At 42.8% G+C, this 20,393-nt stretch overlaps 1 protein-coding gene across 6 annotated transcripts in view; it reads right to left on the reverse strand.

Annotated features, from left to right (window-relative positions):
• The window catches only part of RALGAPB (Ral GTPase activating protein non-catalytic subunit beta), a 111,321-nt gene that overhangs the window by 43,809 nt on the left and 47,119 nt on the right, over window positions 1-20,393 (reverse strand). For 4 of the 6 annotated variants that reach the window (XM_073309965.2, XM_073309966.2, XM_073309970.2 and 1 more), the window contains 3 exons: window positions 8,868-8,903; window positions 6,725-6,926; window positions 3,943-4,110 (listed from right to left, as the gene is read on the reverse strand). In XM_073309965.2, coding sequence (XP_073166066.1) covers window positions 3,943-4,110; window positions 6,725-6,926; window positions 8,868-8,903 — 406 coding nt within the window. The remainder of the gene's footprint in view (window positions 1-3,942; window positions 4,111-6,724; window positions 6,927-8,867; window positions 8,904-20,393) is intronic. The other 2 variants (XM_073309969.2, XM_073309967.2) reach the window with 1 other exon arrangement.

Consider the following 20,393-nt stretch of genomic DNA (forward strand, 5'->3'; position numbering starts at 1 on the left):
TCCACTGCTTCACCACCCTCCTAGTGAACTAGTTTTTCCCTAATATCCAACCTAAACCTCCTCCACTGCAATTTGAGACCATTGCTCTTTGTTCTGTCATCTGCAACCATTAAGAACAGCCGAGCTCCATCCTCTCTGGAACCCCCCTTCAGGTAGTTGAAGGACGCTATCAAATCCCCCCTCACTTTTCTCTTCTGCAGACTGAATAAGCCCAGGTCCCTCAGCCTCTCCTCATAAGTCATGTGCCCCAACTTCATCTGATTTCTTTTTGCCCAATCCTCCAATTTGTTTAGGTCACTCTGGACCCTATCCCTACCCTCCAATGCATCTACTTCTCCCCCCAGCTTAGTGTCATCCATGAACTTGCTAAGGGTGCAATCCATCCCATCATCCAAATCATTAATGAAGATGTTGAACAAAACCCGCCCCAGGACCGACCTCTGGGGCACTCCGCTTGATACCGGCTGCCAACTAGACATCGAGCCGTTGATCACTACTCATTTGAGCCTGAAAATCTAGCCAGCTTTCTATCCACCTTATAGTCCATTCATCCAAACCATACTTCAACTTGTTGGCAAGAATACTGTGGGAGACCATATCAAAAAGCTTTGCTAACGTCGAGGTATATCACGTCCACAGCTTTCTCCATATCCACAGAGCCAGTTATCTCATCATAGAAGTCAATCAGGTTGGTCAGGCATGACTTGCCCTTGGTGAATCCATGCTGACTGTTCCTGATCCCCTTCCTCTCCTCCAATTGCTTCAAAATGGATTCCTTGAGGACCTGCTCCTTGATTTTTCCAGGGACTGAGGTGAGGCTGTAGTTCCTCAAATTCTCCTCCTTCCCTTTTTTAAAGATGGGCACTATTTTTGCCTTTTTCCAATCATCCAGGACCTTCCCCGATCGCCACAAATTTTCAAAGATAATGGCCAATGGCTTTGCAATCACATCAGCCAACTCCCTCAGATGCATTGCATCTGGTCCCATGGACTTGTGCATGTCCAGCTTTTCTAAATAGTCTTTAACCTGTCCTTTCACCACTGAGGGCTGCTCACCTCCTCTCCATACTGTGCTGCCCAGTACAGGAGTCTGGTAGCTGACCTTGTCTGTGAAGACAGAGGCAAAAAAAGCATGGAGTACTTCAACTTTTTCCACATCATCTGTCAGTAGGTTGCCATTCAGTAAGGGTCCCACACTTTCCCTGACCTTCTTGTTGTGAACATACCTGTAGAAACCCTTCTTGTTACCATTCACATGCCTTGCTAGCTGCAACTCTAATTGTGCTTTGGCCTTCTTTGATTACACCCCTGCAAACATGTCAAACATGAGGTGGACTTTGTCATAGGTCCAGTGTTTTCTCTCTAGCTTCATAATGAAGTGTTCAGCCAAACCCTGGCAGGTGTTAAGTTTCTGGTTTGTCAAGAGCTTGTACCTCAGCCATACCATGTATGACTGCTACACTGAAAGGCCTCTGCTAGCATAAGGTACCGGTGACATTGTCAGTAGCTGTTAGCCTAGGAAGACTATGCATGATGTGCATTATCTTGCTTTTCATCTGGCACATCTCTCTTGTTCTGTCAGATTCTAACATTAATTGTGGTACCACGGAGAACTCATACTTTCCCAAAGTCTCACACTGAGATCTGGACACGACCAGGAGACTAGCAAAAGAATGACCTGTCTGCGGTTAGCTCTGTAATAGTTCCTGCCATCTTCACTCTGACTTTATTCTTTGCATTCAAGCACAACTTTAGTCTGCTTTTCTTTATTGGAGCTCATGATAATTCTTTGGGTTTTGAAGGCTTCACACAAGTATCCATTCAACTGACATCTTTAGCTATCTCATCACTGAAGACTGCTTTCAATCAAAATATTAATGAGCTCCTGTCTGTCATACGTGAATGGGTTGCCAGTCCAAACAAGCTCAACCTGTAGCTTTAAAATTGCCCTTTTTTGGCATTTAACAGCACCTAAAGAGTCTAGCTGGTGCTTGGTTATTTCTGGGGAAGACACCCCTCAACACCAGATTTTGAGCGAAACAGTAAGTGATGTAGTTCTAAGGTTGCCAGGAAAAACTGGGAAAGGGCATTTGGAAGCTGTGTTATGCCCACAACACCCCTTCCTCCTCCCACCACAAACAAACCAAAAACTTTTAATGCTCTCTTTCCATGTTTTAGGGCTTCGTCTGAACCAAGCACACAGAAGGGTGCTAGTGATCTTTTAACAACCCAATTTCCTTTTCAAAATTCCTCCCATGTGTCAGGGTCAGACTTTTCTACACCTCTTATTTCAGCAAGGTCCCAGGCAACCAGTGCAGAATAGTTGGCAAAAAAGTATTTCAAAGTCTTCCAGTGCTGCAAGGTGCAAATTCCAATTAGCAGTCCTGACAGATCAAATAAAGGGCAGCAAAGACTCAATCATGTTCATATATCGCTGCACTATCTCAAAAGTTGGCTGATTCCCCGATTCAACCTCACTGAATTTCTTGATCCATTCTGCAGTACTGCAGCTCCCCATCATGTGGCAGTAGGTCACAGAGAGCTGAATATACATTGGATGCATGGAACTGGTCTTGCAAGTCCTGTGCCCCTTGGAAAAGAACTTCAAAACACATCCATCTGTTTTTCAAAGAAGACATCTAGGTATCATTTTTAAAAGGGCAACAAGTGTTCGGGTGTGTGCTTCTATACAACAGAAGGAGCACGTGTTTTTTTGAAATGCATGCCCTAGGACCTAATACAAGGCGAGTCTTGCCCACAGCTGGCAGTTGTCCCAGAATCTTCAAACTTTTTCTTGATGCACGCTCTCCCTCCAACCTTACCAAATTCAGTTTATGAGCGCACTTCTTATACTATGTAAGGTGCCACCGAGCATTGAGTTTAACCAACTCCCCTACCGTGGTATTTTCCAAAGATTTAGCTACTAGTCCAGAGGTGGGCAAACTACAGCCCACGGGCCACATCCAGCCCATGAGGTCGTCCTGCCCAGCCCTTGAACTCCCAGCTGGAGAGGCTAGCCCCCGGCCCCTCCCCCGCAGCCTCAGCTCGCCATGCTGCCAGCACTCTGGGCGGCAGGGCTGTGAGCTCCTGCTGGGCAGCGTGGCAGGCTCTAGCCGGGCGGTGCGGCTGCCAAACATGCTGCTCTGAGCGGCATGGTAAGGGGGCAGGGAGGTTGGATAAGGAGCGGGGGGTCCCAGGGAGGGGGGGGGTGAGAGGTTCTGAGGGGGCAGATGGGGGCAGGGACCAGGCTGTTTGGGGAGGCACAGCCTTCCCTACCCATGGTAACATGCTAGTATTGGGTCAAAACCCCAACAACATAATTAAAGCTAGGCTTGCAAGGATTCAATTTTTAATTGGTAAATGTCAATTTCACTGTGCACACTCAAACAGACAATAAATATTTCCAGCAATATTAATAGAAATTTACAGATTGGCAAAGTACAAAAAATACTGTTTGAGAATTTATTAAAGTTGATTTAAGGATATTTCCTTTGTATATTTTGACATGCGATGTTGGCAATTTGTGTTTTAACTTTTATAAAGCTTTAACATTTTGAATCTCAACATATAGCGTCATTAAATAATTATTGCCTGACTCCCTTACTGGCTGAGCCGCCCGTAATTTCCCAGAAATGTGAAAACTTAAATCATTAAAGATAAAAAAAATGCTTTAAAATAAATATTGATATTATCCATCAAAATTATATTTTAAAAAGATCAAATCTGCCAAGCCTTGTTAAAGGAAAGGAAATGCAAGAGGCTGTGTGCACTATGGTTATTGTTATAAAGCCAGAGTCATTACCAAGCACTAATGTTGCTGTTTAACCTAGATTTACTGGGTCAGTGACTCTCAGGGTACCGTTTTGAATGCACTAGTGAAAACTATTCACAAGTAACTTGTCAAAAGAAAAATTGTGACATCTACATGAAAAAAGTATTTACCTGTCAGGTAGAATCGTTTCAAGGGCAGAAATGAAGTAAGGAACCACCACATCAATCCCTTTCAGGTCACAGCAGAACAATGGAGGAGAGTTTAGAATAATGCTGGCCAGCACTGGGTGGCAAATGAAATCTGCTATCTGCAAACCCTGAATTAAAAGCATGTAAAATCTGAAAGAGAAAGACAGGATTAAATGGTTTGTACAAAAAGAGCCTTTGCATTAGCAACTAGACTGGTCATTAGTCGATACCTATTTTTAACCTTTTAAATTAAAATACAGACCAAAATTTTTCAATAACCAGGAGCCTACAGTTATGCTCCTGAATCCATATGAAACAAAGGGTGGCATTTTCAAATGCTCCTAAATGACTTAGGAGCACATATCCCATTGACTTCAGACTGCAAACTCTGATGGAGTAATATACCCATATCAAAGCATTTCAAGCTTTGATTTGTGGAAGTTCATATATTGGAAGATGATGTTGGTCACAAATATAGCACAGGTTAGAGTCTTACCAATTTTGTTTAAATTTGTGTTGTTCACACAGTAAGGATGCTAACAAGGCCCCAGTCTTGTCTTTTTCAGCATAGGTAAATATTGTAAGTATGAAATTTCTTAGTAGAATTTCAGATTTTTACATATTTGTTTCTACTAACATTTAGGAAACTAAAGGAAAAAGTACAAAGCATTCTACTTTCCATTTTATATTGCTAAATTAATAATGAGCAACATGCAAATAAAACTCTAAATATAAAAAACCTAATTTGGTTTAAATGACTACTTTTATCCAGCCTGCGATACTTTCTATTGAGTCCTCATGCAAAGGTTTTGGTTTTGCCATTCCTGCTTTTAAAAAAAATATTTCCCTCCCACCTGTTTGTTACGTGAATCTTTCGCAGAATACAAAATGCACAGTGCTCACTTTATGTTATTTTTTATTACAAATATTTGCACTGTAAAAATGATTAACAAAAGTAGTAATATTTTTCAATTCACCTCATACAAGTACCATAGTGTTATCTCTATCATGAAAGTGCAACTTACAAATGTAGAACTTTTTTGGTATGTAACTGCACTCAAAAAGAAGAAAAAGTAAAACTTTAAAGCCTACACTCAGTCCTACTTCTTCGCTAAGACAAACAAGTTTCTTTACATTTACGAGAGATAATACTGCCCGCTTCTTATTTACAATGTCACCTGAAAGTGAGAACAGGCATTGCAAGGTATTTATGTGCTAGATATGCTAAACATTCGTATGCCCCTGCATGCTTCGGGCACCACTCCAAAGGACATGCTTCCATGCTGATGATGCTCATTAAGAAAATAATGCATTAATTAAATTTGTGACTCAACTCCATGGGGGGAGAATAGTATGTCTCCTGCTCTGTTTTACACATATTTTGCCATATATTACGCATTATAGCAGCCTCAGATAATGACCCAGCACATGTTTGTTTTAAGAACACTTTCACTGCTGATTTGACAAAAATGCAAAGAAGGTACCAATGTGAAATTTCTATAGATAGCTACAGCACTTGAAGCAAGGTTTAAGACTCTGAAGTGCCTTGCAAAATCTGAGAGGGATGAGGCATGAAGCATACTTTCAGGAGTCTTAAAAGAGTAGGACTCTGATGAGGAAACTACAGGACCTGAACCAAACCAAATCAACCTTCTGCTTTTTTCAACATCGGAGTTAGATGCCAAAAATGAATATGCGTTGGTCCGCACTGCTTTGGATTGTTATTGAGCTGAAGCAGTCATCAGCTGGACACATGTCCCCTGGAATGGTGGCTGAAGCATACGGGACATATGAATCTTTAGAGCATCTGGCATGTAAATATCTTGTGACAGTGGTTACAACAGTGTCATGTGAACGCCTGTTCTCACTTCCAGGTGACATTCTAAACAAGAAGTGGGCAGCATTATCTCCTGCAAACGTGAACAAATTGGTTTGTCTGAGCAATTGGCTGAACAGGAAGCAGGACTGAATGGACGTGTAGGCTCTAAAGTTTTACATTGGTTTATTTTTGAATGCAGTTTTTTTTTTTGGACATAATTCTACATTTGTAACTCCAACTTTCATGATAAAGAGATTGCACTACAGTACCTGTATTAGGTGAATTGAAAAATACTATTTCTTTTGTTTTTTACAGTGCAAATATTTGTAACCAAAACTAAATATAAAGTGAGCACTGTACACTTTGTATTCCATATTGTAATTAAAATCAATATATTTGAAAATGTAGAGAACATCCTAAAATATTTAAATAAATGGAATTCTATTACTGTTTAACAGAGCAATTAATCGCATTATTAATTGCTTGATAGCCCTAATCACAATGGTTCTGGAAGAGAACATCTCATGAGATTTCCATATTCAAATTTAAGCCTACGTGGCTTCATTATTGTAAAACTGGAGACCATATAGGAACATCTTTCAATGTCTAATGCACAAATATGCCTTGTGTCTGTGTAGTAAAAAAATTTTAGTCTTATAGTGGACAAGAGAAAAGATTACCATGGAAGAGCCAAATAAAGCCATCAAAAGAAAGGGATATATTCTGCATCCTCAAGAAAACCCCGATATAACTGAGTTGATGAGAGGGGGCAAGAAATCCCCCCTTGATTAAACAGAGGTTCCTAGATGCATCATCTTTAAAGACCAATTATCCATTAATTAGCATTACAAGATTCAGGACCAAACTGGAGGCTGTTTACGCAAAATAAATTAGATTGTCATCACAAAATTGTAGCAATAAAGCAACTGGAAGATATTTTAGTACCGGGATAAGTAAGCTGGCAGTATATCCTCCCCAGTCTTCTTGCTACAAAATATCCTACATAGCATTCCACATGCCTCTGCTCTTCCTGCTTCATAGTTATCAGGAAATTCACTTGCATCAAATGTGGAATTGGAAGTCATGGTGTCTGTGGACATTTGTGATCCTTTCCGACGAAACTCCATGCTAGCTTGGGTTGCTATAGCTGGAAAGAGAAAAAGTAAAAGTTTTCATTGTGTTTTGTCAACATACAAAACAGGCTCATGGGATCCAGGACACAAAGATCACGTCAAATTTAGTGACTATGATGAAGCTGCTAGTTCACTGTATTTGAATCAATGCCTGTATTTAAAAACCTATTTCAGGGTATTTGATTTTTCCCTAACACAGGAGTGATATTAATTCTTCAGACCCTATGTATGGGTATATTCACCCTCAGCATTGTGTACTGAAGAAGAGTACACTTACGCTGAGTATGTGCGCACTGGTGCACATCAGACTAATTCCCTGCCCTGTGCACAAAAAGATCCACCATTCCACTCATCTCACTTCCTGCTCCTCTTCCCCTTTAGAAAATTAGACATTCTAATTTCCCTTGCCATCTCCTAAGATATCTTGTCACTATCTGAAGTTGTTCCATCCCCCTCCCGCCTCCCCAAAAAAACAGATGACTACTTTTATGCTTCCTGACTCCCTGATCTTTTTGATTGCCTCTTGAGTACAGAGCTACTCTGGCCCAGCTTATCCCTCTGGCCTCTACTGTTGAAGCAAGTCATCTGCCTATTTCCAGAAGTCAGGAAGAGGACAGGACCCATATCAGAGTGAAAGGGACGGCTGCGAGAGAGGTGGGATATGTCTGAATGTGTTGAAAGTTGCTGTTGTGATCTGGTCCCTCCACCACACAGTGCCTGTAATTGCCATGGAAATCTTTGAAGTTAGCCAGTCCCGGGTGTCAGCTACCAGAAAACTGGGCAGTTGCCTAGTGGCTACTTCATAGTATTAATGAAAATGTTTAAATACACTCTTCAACATGCCCTACAAACATTTCTAAACTATCAAAATGGCTTTGGATAGCCCCAAGGACCTAAGTGAGGTTGGCCATTCTTTAGCATTGTTTTCTTTTCCTGCAGAATATATCTGTGAGTGACATAACTAATGTAGTTTATGAATTCCTCTTAGAGATATTCCTAGCCCCTATGTCAGTGCCATGTGCACAACATGGAGAAAGCTAGTCACTTTGCTTGCCCCATTATTTCCTCTGGAGTGGCAGCCAAGAAGGATGTACTGAGTACTCCCTGGGCAACAGGAGAGACACTTCCCTGTGGGATCCCCAAAGACTGGAACAGCACATTGCTTGTGATTTTTAGGAAAGGCAATCATGTGCCAGTATTACTTCAAAAACCATACAGGCTGGTTTGGTTTTGTGTAGGAACACATCAGAATTTCACCAGTAACAGACACAATTTAGGGCCTGGGATGCTTGGGGGGGGAGGGGGGAAAAATCACATTTGCAAAGGGTGAGGAGTTTGAAGTCATACAAACAGAAGTCCTGATTATGCTTTGCCAGTTACATTATTTACAAGTTGTATGGAGAGTTAATTTTTAGAAAGTTCCTAACAAAAAAGTCTTTACTCAGTTTTTCTTTTTAAAATTCTTGGTGTAAACTATTTGATGTTTGTTACCTTAAAGATTTTTATGGCATAAGTGGCAAATAAGCACAAATCTTTATGCATCTTCCCATGAGCCATTTTTGTCCTAAATAAGCTATCCAGCAATATAGTATAGTTGGAAAAAAAACACGACATGCACAATGCATACAAATCAAACACTAGGTCTGTATAAAAATAAGCTTTAAGTTAAAAAACAAAAACAAAAACATGGTTAGTGCAAAGTCCTGAAATTCATGACATGATCACAGACTATAGTACATAAATGATGGGACTGATTCAGGCAGATTAATTTGCTTTTGCCAACAATCTTCCCCATTCAAAAAACGTACACACAAAAAATTACTTGTCTTTCCCAAGTAAAAGTGCAAAAGCTACAAGAGACAATGACAATGACATTACAAATAAAAATATGGGATTATGAAAAAAGAAAAAAAAACATGACTGCAATTAAGGAAAAGCTACTGGTTCCTACTTACAAGATTTATAAGAAAGAAGAATTTGGATAAAAGATGCTGCAAGATAATAGAAATAAAATGGAAACAAATCAAAGGACAGCAGTAGTTATAAAATACTTTAAAGATGGTGAAATTGTAATATAAGTTAAGATGCTTTTCGCTTTTTTTAAAAAATAGATTAAAAGCTTTATGACATAGCAAGCTTGTTAAACACATAAGAAATTGGCATTCAGGTCCAAAATTATGGTTTTGAAAGTACCATGCAAAACAATGAACAAAGAAATCTACAAAATACTAATAACGTTCAGTTTTGTTCATATTAATGTACATTTGATCTTTAAATCAATGTATTAACCCATCCCAGCTCAAGCTGTGCTTCTCCTGGACTATGCTGTAAATGAAGCATATTACAGGACTACACTAGCACAGTATCATAAGACTTGCTTACTTGGGGTGAACCCACATGGGAGTGTTACTTACCAGTAATGCTGCTTGCCCCAATTCTCCTCTTTCCCCAACCACAAATTCTTTATACTAAAAGTGTTATGGCTCCAGCTTCCAGGAAGCAAGATGACAAAGAATCCTCAACAAAGGCCAGTATAAATGTACAAGCCTGCTCACTTCCATCTCACTCAAGAAGCTTCCAAAGCAGAAATAATAAACAGGTAGCAGAATAATGACAAAGATTCAACACCTTAGATGCAATTCTCAAGGAAAGGTGGAAAAGAGGGAAAACTTCAAACAATTACCAGAAAGGGAAAAATTACTTACCTTGTAAAAACTGCTTCTCTGAATATTTTGGGACAGATCATGAGCTGAGATGCAATCTCTCAGTGTTATTCTGGAAACAAACAGCTGGGAATTCCCACAGCTGGACCCCACCTCCTCACATCACATCCCCCAGAGTAAGGCATATGTTGAGGGCAGAGGGGAGCCAGAAAGGAGCATGGTGTGAGCAAATTCTACTCCAGCAATCCCCAGCTGACAGATGGCTTTTGGAGGATGTTACCAGTCACAATACTGTAGAGCAGACTAGGGGATGCTCTATAGCATACTGGGATCAGTGAGTTGCCACCAGTTCCTTGGTGGCTCACCCTCTCAGCTGCACCTTCCATGGATACACAGCTGAGAATTAGCCCCTCATCCTCCAGGATTCACCTGGTCTTAGCACATTAGCAAGAGATTGGTGTAACTCCTGTAGTTCATGGTTTTTTGTCCTGTGAAGGCAGTAGAGCACATTCCCAAGTCTCTCTACTGGCTGTCATGTGCCACCCTGCTGAAAACCAGTACTGCTGACCAAACAACCCACAGTTCCTGGAACTGTGAGGGAGAAAAAGGCTTGGGGCATTCTCTCTCTCCCATTATCTCCAAGTATCTAGGTTCTGATCCAAAGACAGTGAAGTCCCTTCTCCAGCTTCCAAACGGAGACTCTAGGCATTGTAATTCAGGCAGGCAGTCTGGGTGATTTGCTATGTTCAGTCCACCTAGAGTGCCTACCCGTGCAAAATAAGCTAATTACTGTCAGTTTGGGGCTTTTGGTCACAATGCTGCATACACTTACTGAGGTGGTGGTGGTTCTCCCTAGGGTGCATCTAATGAATTGGAGTTCGCTACTTCTGACACTCGAGTGTCACTCTGAAGTCTAGCAAGTGGGTGGCCCTGGAAGACGGAGCCTTAACAGGCCTAAGAGCACTGTGTAGCTGAGCTCAGTGCCGGCACACCCATCTTTGTGTTGTGGATCAGGCTACCCACACTCCTGCTAAGCTCAATGATTGGAACTGCACAACTGCAGGGCTTTGTGCCATTGCTTGCAGAGTTAGGGACTCCACCAAGCCTCAGTCCCTCAGTGCACTAGGGGTCTTGGTACTGAATTCCAGGTCATTAGAGGAACACCAAGGAGAACTACTACCATCTCAGTAAATGTAATCTCACGCCACATTTCTTCCTTGGTTGGGGTGACATTTGCCGGTTGCACTGGACTTGATCGGAAGGCAGGACTAGAGACACAGAAAGATATCCAGTGAGGTGTGTCTGAGAATGGCTGAAGGGTTGGAACAATGGCTGTTGACACATAGCATCTCTACAAAGGGGATCCTTTGCTGGTCAGTCAAGAAGGAACTGTCTGGAACGGTCAGAGCTGCATATGTATTTCTCTGACATGTGCGACAGTCAGTATGTGGCCTGGTTTACGATGTACCTCTGGAATCCTGCAGAGCTTTTTCTTTTCTTTTCTTTTTGGGGGGAGTGCGGTGGTGTGGGCATAATTTCCCTTCATTTGCTCATTTCCTCTTCCAGCACCCTACAACATATTCTCTATACGAAGGCTAGCCATTGAGCAAATAGTTGGGTTTTTGGTTCGGTGGATTAAAAAAGGTTCATTTCAAACCAAAAGAAACGGTTACTCACCCTGCGCAGTAACGATGGTTCTTCAAGATGTGTCCCCCTATGGGTGCTCCGCTGTAGGTGTACTTGTGCCCCCTGCACATTTCATCAGACATTTCACATGGCAGTGTTGGTTCAGCCCACGCAGACATATTACTTGGTCTCGTGCTCCACTCTGCTCCACAGCACTGGGCTGGCGAACCACCCTCATCTCGTCTCTACCACGAAGCTCCAGAGCAGAGAACTCTGGCGCACAGGGGAAGGCGGGTGAGTAGTGGAGCACCCATAAAATGGCACATCTTGAAGAATCACAGTTACTGCACAGGATGAGGAACCATTTCTTCTTGAAGTAGTGTCCTTCCGGGTGTGCCTCTCTAGGTGACTACCGAACAGCTCCCTTTAAGGAGGAGGGTGCTTCAGAGTAGAGTCCAATATTGAAGAAAGTAAAGCTGAGCCAAATGCAGCACTGGAAGCAGAGTCATGAGTTATTGCATAGTTCTCAGCAGAGGTATGTACAGAGGCCCAAGTTGTGGCTCTACGTATTTCAATAATGGGAACATTTTTCAGAAAGGCTGCTGTGGTAGAAATAGACCTTGTAGAGTGAGTTTGTATGCCCAAGGGAGCTTGGAGACTGCGAGACTGGTAGAAACAAATGCAGTTGGATATCTACTTGGAAAGTCTTTATTTAGAAATTGCAGTCCCTTCTGATCGATCTCCGATTGAGACAAACCATTTGGGAGACTTTTAAAAGATTTAGTCCTGTCAAAATAGAAGGCCAGGACTCTCCTGACATCGTGTGTGCGTGCATATGTATAACAGCACTTCTTCCTTACCCATGTCAGGTTTAAGGTAAGAGACAGGAAAGTGAATAGGCTGGTTAATATGGAACTCCGAAGATACTTTTGGTAAAAACTTGGGGCATGGCTGTAATGTGACCTTAATCTTTGAAAAACATGCCACATGTGCCCCTATTTCCCCAACTTGCCAAGCCAACGTAACGGCTACCTCAAATGCTGTTTTCATCAATAAATGGAGGAGTGAACAGGTAGTCTTTGCTTCAAATGGCGATTCTGTAAGGCCTTTAAGAACCAGACTGAGGTCCCAACCCAGAGTAGGACATTTGGCTGGCAGGAAGAGATTTCCAAGTTCCCTGAGGAATATCATGGTTGTTGGGTGAGGAAATACAAAATAACCCCCTTTAAGGGACAGAAAGCCAGGTGGCTTCCAAGTGAACCCTAATGGAGCTCAGCAACAGACCCAAGTGTTTCAGTTCTTGGATGCAGTCTAATATATCTGACAGCAATGAGGTTGTTGGTGGAATGCATTTGAGGTCACACCAGCAGCCAAATCTTGTCCTTTTTTTCAAGTAAGTAGCAAACAGACAGCTTCTGCTGTGTAACAGCACTATTTCCTCTGCATAGGTTGTTTCTAATCCCATGAATCATCAACCAGCTATGCGTTGAGACAAAGAACACAGACTAGGGTGAAGAATCTGCCCACCTTCCTGGGAGAGACTATATGGGGTTGTCCGGAAAGTGATCAGTGAGCAAGTGGCCAGCTGTCTAAAGTAAGGAAACCATGTCTGTCTGGGCCAGATTGGAACGATTAGAAAACTCTGGCTTTGTCCTTCTTTAGGGGAGTCGGAGGGAACGCATACAGTAGACCCAAAAAGACACTGAAGGTGAAAGGCATCCCCCAAGGATCGGTAACCCAGCCTGCCTCTGGAGCAGAGCTGAGCACATTTCTTGTTTGTGGCTGTGGCAAACAGGTCTATCCAAAGGGTGCCCCATTGCCAAAAGTACAATGAATCTATTTCCCACTTGCAATCTTGAAATAAAAGTGCCTGCTAAGCGTATCCATGGTCACACTCTGAGCTCCCAGAAGGTAAGCTGTTGTGATGACTAACTGATTGCATATGCACCAATTCCAAAATTTGACAGCTTTGATGCAGAGGTAAGGGGCTCTTGCCCTCCTGGTTGGTTGGTATAAAACATGCATGACATGTCCATCCATCATGACCTTTATGTGTTTGCCACCATCAGTGGTAGAAATTGCAGAAAAATATATCGGACAGCCCTAACCTTTGAAAAGTCCCTTGGGGAAGATGAGAGGCTGAAAGGGAGCACCCTGTACTGAAAATGGCCACAACCGACAATAAAATATAGGAACCTTTTGAGAGATGGGTGGATCGCTATACGGAAATATGCGTCTTGAAGGATGAGGGCTAAGAACCAGTCCTCTTGATCCAGTGATGGAATTATTGCTGCAAGTGTTACCATTCTGAATTTCACAAAAGGTGTCGAGTAGCCTTAAATCTAGGCTGGGTCTCCAACTGCCTCTCTTTTTTGGAACCAGGAAGTACCTGGAATAAACCCCTTCTCTCTGTTCTGCCTGGGAACAGGTTCTATAGCACCCAAGAGTAGAAGAGAGTTGATTTCCTACCTTAGAAAGTGCTCATGAGATGGGTCCCTGAAGAGGGATGGGGAATGGGTGCTGGCAGGCAGAAGAGAAGTAAAGTGGATGGTACCCTTTGGGAACCTAATCTCCAAAATACATTTTTCACATTGATAGACTCAAAAGCCCACTGGAAGTGGTAAAGACAGATGCCAAAAAGGGAGGAAGGCAGGTGAATCATTGCAGTGAATAGGGATAGTAGCTCAGGACCTCAACCACCCCATCAAAATTGGTGCTTAGAGGTGGAAGTGTGTGAGATCAAACGCTGGGAAGCAGGACAGGATCTCTGCCCTGTCTGAGACTTACTAGACTCTCTTGTGGGCAGGTTATAGATCCCCAGAGAATACAAAGTGGCCCCTGGAGTCCTTTAACGTGTACAAAGATTCATCTGTGCTGTCAAAACAGTTAAGTGCCATCAAAAGAAAGGTCTTCAACCATATTCTGGACCTCCTTTGGAAATCCCGTGAGCTGAAGCCATGAGGCCCTCCTCACAACTACTATCATAGAAATCAGAGTGGGAGTATCAGCAGCATCAAAAGAGGCCTCGAGAGATGTTCTGGCGAGCAGCTAGCATTCTGCAATAGCTCTCTATGTTCTGCTTGTAGATGCTCAATAAAAGGAGATTATCTTGGTAGAATTTGTATGATTGTACTTTGCCATCAATGCCTGGTAGTTGCTGATTCTGAATTGTAAAGCAGCTGGTGAGTATGATTTTCTATCAAACAGGTCAAGGTGCTTATGATCTTTATATAGTGGTGCTGCTTTCCATGTTTATTAACTGCCTCAACCACCAAGGATTTAGGGAAGGTATGAGAAAATAAAAATTCTGAGTCCTTAGAATAGACACGTTTCTAATCTGTTCTCTTGCACATGGGCAGAATTGTGGCTCGGGTGTGCCAGATAATGGAGCCCCTCTGAACCCTGCAAAGGTTAACAGACAGGGTAATGCGGGCAGATGAAGCTGTATGAAAGATGTCAAGAAGCTTATGATGTGATTCTTTAATGTTCTCAAGAGAGATCTGCAAAGAACCCACAACTCTCTTGACAAGATCCTGAAACTGCTTAAAATCATCAGCCAGAGATGTTAGAGGTGGCATAACTGCTTTATCCATGGATGATGAGGAGGAGGAGTTGTTGGCTGATGGAGAGACATCTATCAGCCATCGTTTCCTGTTCCTCAATGGTTTCTTCCTGAGGTTCTGGTCTCCTAGAGAGGAAGCGTGATGAAAGTGGTCTCTCTCGGTCAGGTGTTCAAAGCACTAGAGAACTGCTGGAGAAAGACCGCTGGGGATCCCAGTATGGCCAAGGGGGTGAGTCATATAGCATGGGTTGAGGCATCCATTGGTATGAGTGCTCATACCAACAAGATGGTCGTTGTAGACATCTCTCACAAGTGAGATCAATTTCCTCATACACTCTGGAAAAAAAGCCTCTCTGGGGATGGAGAGGAGAGCCCTGGACAGATATTCGAGAAACCAAGGCATGGCCTTCATCAAAATCTTCCTCTTCCAAATCACTCTGACATGGTGGAGCACTGGAAGAAACATGAGGTAAAACTGTCCATACTGGACAGGTGTTTGGGGATCTCGATCTGGTTTCGGTACCGAAACCACAGATCACAGCTGAGCAATGGTGAGCCAGGCATCTCAGACACAGCAAGGTCTTAGGGAAAACTAAACTCCTGTGATACACAGAGTGTCATGGGTACAGTGTTCATGGCCTGAGCCAAAGTAATGGTGGCTGTGGGAGTTGACAGTACAATGAGTCTCTAACGCTCTGAGGGAGTCCAGACGGGCCTGAGTGAACATCTTCAGTATCGAGTGAGCAGAGACACCTCATGGCTTATCGGACACTGATAGTTTTGAAGTCTTTAAGTGCCCTGGTATCTGAAGAACAAGCAGCTTCATAGGTATTGGGTCGAAGACTGATGAGTGGCTGGAGTCATCAGCAACTGCGACTTCTTTGAGGGGGATTCCCTACCTGGAGAACTCAAAGCACGGTCTTCAGATATCTTATGAGATATCTTGGCTCGTCCTCTTAGTGGTCCTCAAGGAGTGGGGCTCAGAGGCAGCAGAGGTAGCCAATTTATTCTGAGACTGGCATACCGGACGGAGGAGTCCCCCTTGCATGAATCAGAGGCGGGGCACAGCAAGCTCCCCACCATATGTAGTTGAAGTTTGATCTCCCTATTTTCTCTGGCTCTAGATTTTAATTCCACACAGAAGCTGCACTTTTGGGAAACCTGAGTGTCCCCAAGGCAACTGATGCACTGAGAGTGTCTTTCACTGTCTATATTGCAATTTTATAGCCACGCAACCCAAGCCTGCTGACCCGGGCTCTGAGACTTTGTGTCATACGTTTATCATCACAGTGTAGACATACTACAAGAGGCAATCAGATCTCTGTCATTTAACCGGACACAAGGGATATCATCCCATATGCACTAGAGAAATTTAGTCTTAAAAGATAAATTGTCGAGAGGGCTGGGTTAACATCATTACATGTTACTTGACACATGGTCTGGAGAAGTCAGCAGAGCAAAGCTCTATTAAGAAAATAGATTCAGCCATGACTGTAGTACTCAGGGGATATCCTTTCAAGGTCTCCCAAATGCCCAAGAAAAACCTGTTAGCAGCTGACATAGAACAAATGCTTCCCCTCAGTTGTGTAAAGTCAGCCATGATAGCAAGCTGAACAATTACGAAGATCCAATGCATCACCCATCTGGAGTTTCCAAACTGCACAGCTGAAAGTATCTGCTGCCCAGCATGTTGCATAAAAAGTCATACAGAATTCCTCACTGAATTTAAAATCACTGAAGCAGTTACAATGTACAGAGGAGAAATTGATATCTATTGCTGATCAGGTAATTAGCCACCAGCGGCTAATGGGCAGCTCTGCTGACACAAAGACAAACTGGACATCAGACAAGGAACAGTCCCTGGAGTGGGAACCTGCCACGTGGTCTAATTCTAGAGAATGACACACACACAAAACTGAATTTCCCCACAAAACAAGTGCCTGAATCTAGAACAGATCACCTCTCCTTTACCCCAAGACTTCATAAAAGGAAGTTAAGTCTTTTGGGTGCATATTATGAAGCAGTAGATCTTAATACCATCCATCTCTGATAAGAGATGGAAATTTCTAGCCACCTGGAATGCAACTCAGTCCATTGAGTTCCTGCACTAACTGACATAGGACCCCCAAAGCACAAGAATCTTGGCTAGCCAGCAGACAAGTTGCTGCTTCTGAGTCAGAATGCAAGAGACAGGCCTGAGAATGCAGAGTGGCAAAGGATCCTCCTGGGCCATGAGACTCTAGATGTACTCAGAATTATACAGAAGTGGAGTCTCATTAATACTCTTTGCTTGAAGGAAGACACTCCACACATACCCCAAAGCAGAAGCAGACAAAAATGGAGTGTTTGAAAATAACTTATAAGATGTTGCAGGCTATAATCAGCTGTGCAAGGGGCACTATTGTAAGCTTTCCCAATGACAATGAAGATTAATCTGAACTGGCAGAAAAGGGGCAGTGATTGTATTCATTGCGAATGAGGGTCCAAAATCAGAGACACAGAGCCCCTGAAAACAGTGAGGGCTCATTACATTTGGGTTTACCTTGCTAGCTGCTGTGGTGGCTAGTAATCTGTCACTCAAACAAAGACTACAGAGAGCTCTCAGCTCAGGGAGGAGTTTGGAGGCTGGCTGCCTAAACAAGCAGAAAAGTCATGCCATGTTGAAGGAGCCAGATGATCTGTAGGAACAGCTCAGGCTTGCCAAAGGAGGCAGGCTAACCCCAAGCTCCCCTCTGGTCATGAGAAGGTTAGGTGCAAGGGACAGAGTTTTCCTGCTGGATCCTTAGAAGATTCTTTCCTGTTTGACCCAAGAGCTTTCAGCCGTGATCCAGCTGTGGAATCTGTAGGAAAGGTTATTTGCTTGCTGTCCAACCCTCCCCTCCCTTCTTCTCCCCAACACCCACATTTTTCTCATTCTTGCCTTCTCTATGGAACGAGAGAGAGAGAAAGTTAGAGAAAAAAATTAAAGCGGAGTCATGAGGTATGGAGTTCCAGGACAAGGAGACAAAGAACTGAGGGGGAACATTTATGGGTTGGCTCCTTTATACTGGCTATGACTGACAGCTCTTTGCCTCCTTGCTTCATGGAAGACAGAGCCATAAAGACCATCACAAGGAATCTACTGTAGGATGGGAGAAGTGATGTGTCACAAAGTTTAATAAAGGGATCCTTTTGAAATTGCCTAAGTTCTCAGAATGCACCTTGTTTGTATGGCAACACATACTGTGGTGCTCTCTGGCAGCAGCCTCTCAGCTCGGGTACACAGACTCATAACAGCAGCAGTGTGGATCTTGCTGCACTGGTGGAGGCTTTGACCAGCACCCAAGCTTGGACCCAAAAGGTCAGGGAGGGCAGGGGTCTGAGCTTGGGTGGCAAGCCCAAGCCTCTGCTGGTGCAACAACATCCACACGGCTATTTTTAGTATGCTAGCTCAAGCCCTGCTTACATGAATTTGTCTACTCGGGTTGGGATGGTCTCTCAGCCTTAGCTAGACAGCATTTTATTTATATGGGGCCTACATGCTGAAGCATTCTGGGTGTCTCACACAATACAAATAAGGTAAGTATAGAATTCTGGAAAACAAAAAGGTCTTCAGGATCCTTTTAAAAGGAAAAGTTCTAAGTGTGAGCGTCTGAAGGATTAAGTAAAATTTTAGTGCTTCTAGTGGTAATTTCCCCCCCTTATTTTGGTTACTTCAAAATTCTCTCTATTCCATTCAACAAAGTAGATATAAGTCCTTCAACCATCAGATGGACACAGAAGCATAGCTCTGTGGTGTTACTCATCTATATGATGAGGATGTCTGGCTAACACTCTGCAGCTAAAAGACCTCCTGAGCACTAAAAGTTTTATAAAATAATAATAAAAAAATTAACATTTCTGCACTGATATCACAACAGGCGTGAATTACAACCGATGTAGTTATTTAAGTGCTAGTTCACGTGCAGACAAGTCGTAAGCATACGAGTCATTGCAATGAGCCGAAAGGCAAAGGCCACAAATTATCAATACTGACGCAGAATGAAGAAGAAGAGGGGTTTCAGCAAGCTGGATTAATGTACAGGTGAACAGTCTGTAGGTGGCCAGCACAAAGCAAACTACCTGGACTGCCTGGCTGAGTCATGGAGCTTAGAGTCTTCATTTCACAGGGCAGCAAGCGGAGAAGGGACATTTTACTGACTTCAAGTTCAATACAGAACAGATCAGAATCCAAATGCCTCAACATACCAAAGAGTATGTTCTCCAACTGTTTTGTACTAGAGCTTGAATCTTTACCAGAAGACTCAATTTCCTGAATTGTATTCCTTTTTATATGAAGATGAGGAAAAAAGTTCTCTCACAAGGCATATAGGCAAATTCAAGTAAGAAGCTATGAGGCACAGTGACTAGCATTCAGTTCACGTGAAGGCAAACCACTAGAGCCTCCTAAGAGTATGGCTGTTGTGGCCCTAAGTCCATTTGTATGCAGGAGCTGCCAGGGCCAAACTAGTCCCTCTTGACCTGAAGAAAGATCGATCAGGCAATCTATAACTCTGAAAAGGAAAGGAACTGTATCTTCCTTAGTCTACAGGACTTGGGAGTCTCAAAATCAAAAGGGCTGACCCTGAAAAGGATTTTTATTTTCTGAGTGTTACATTAGCTTTCTCCTTAAACGATATCACGACATAAATAAAGTTGTCCCCCAAGAAGGCATTCCTCCTTGTGGGAATGGGAGAAATGCACAAAGTAGTGAAATCAAGGAATTGCATGGACTGGGTCAGACTTCCAAATTCAGGAGGTTTCTGCTCACAAACCAAACCTCTACCTTCCAAGCCACAGAGAAATAGAACACTATTTTCTGTCTATCTGGGTCTTCATCAGGTGGCCTATCATCATTGTATCTTAAGTGCCTTCTTGCGGGGAATCAGCAGGACATGTCAGGCAAAGGTTGGCCTCTCCCTGTAGGCTCTGGAGAGCATAAAAGAGGGACAGAATTGACTGCAAAGCACTCCATTCATGGGCAAAAAAAAGATTGGGGTTAAAATAGTCTATGCAACTACAGACACAGGTCTGCCTCACCCATCCAGACAGCTATGTCTAACTGCTTGAGACAGGAAACTGCAAAGCATCAGCCAGAAAGCCATGTCCCTCCACTGGGGCACAAATATTACAATCTCCCTCTAATGGCATAGGACTTATATCCACTGGCTAGGCTAGCACAGAGCAGCTTTGGAGAATGAAAGATTTACTTCAACCAAGTTACAATTTTTGGACAACGAGATGTTTTAATTAACACCCCCAAACTATTCCTTGGTCTCTCTCTCTCTCAGTCTCAGATTTACTGGTACGTAAAAAGTAATTTGGGCGTAAGAACTACTTCTAAAAATCCACGTAGCAAAAGTATTTGTAAGGAAGTGAGTGGAGTAAACGTACAGCTCAGATGTTGTGCACAGTGCAATTTTATTTTATTCAAAATTGCTCATACTATATTTATATCTACATCCAGTTCTAAGAGAACACCTGTAAACTTTTAAAATAGTCCAACTTAAGAAACAAATAGACCAAGTTGTAAATTCAGTGTTTAAAGTGATATGAAACCCGTTAATAATAAAGGTATTAGTTTGCTCACCTGTGCATGCAGGTGTGAATTT

The sequence above is a fragment of the Lepidochelys kempii genome, chromosome 13 (assembly GCF_965140285.1).
Source record: "Lepidochelys kempii isolate rLepKem1 chromosome 13, rLepKem1.hap1, whole genome shotgun sequence".
In the NCBI taxonomy this organism is placed as follows: domain Eukaryota; kingdom Metazoa; phylum Chordata; order Testudines; family Cheloniidae; genus Lepidochelys; species Lepidochelys kempii.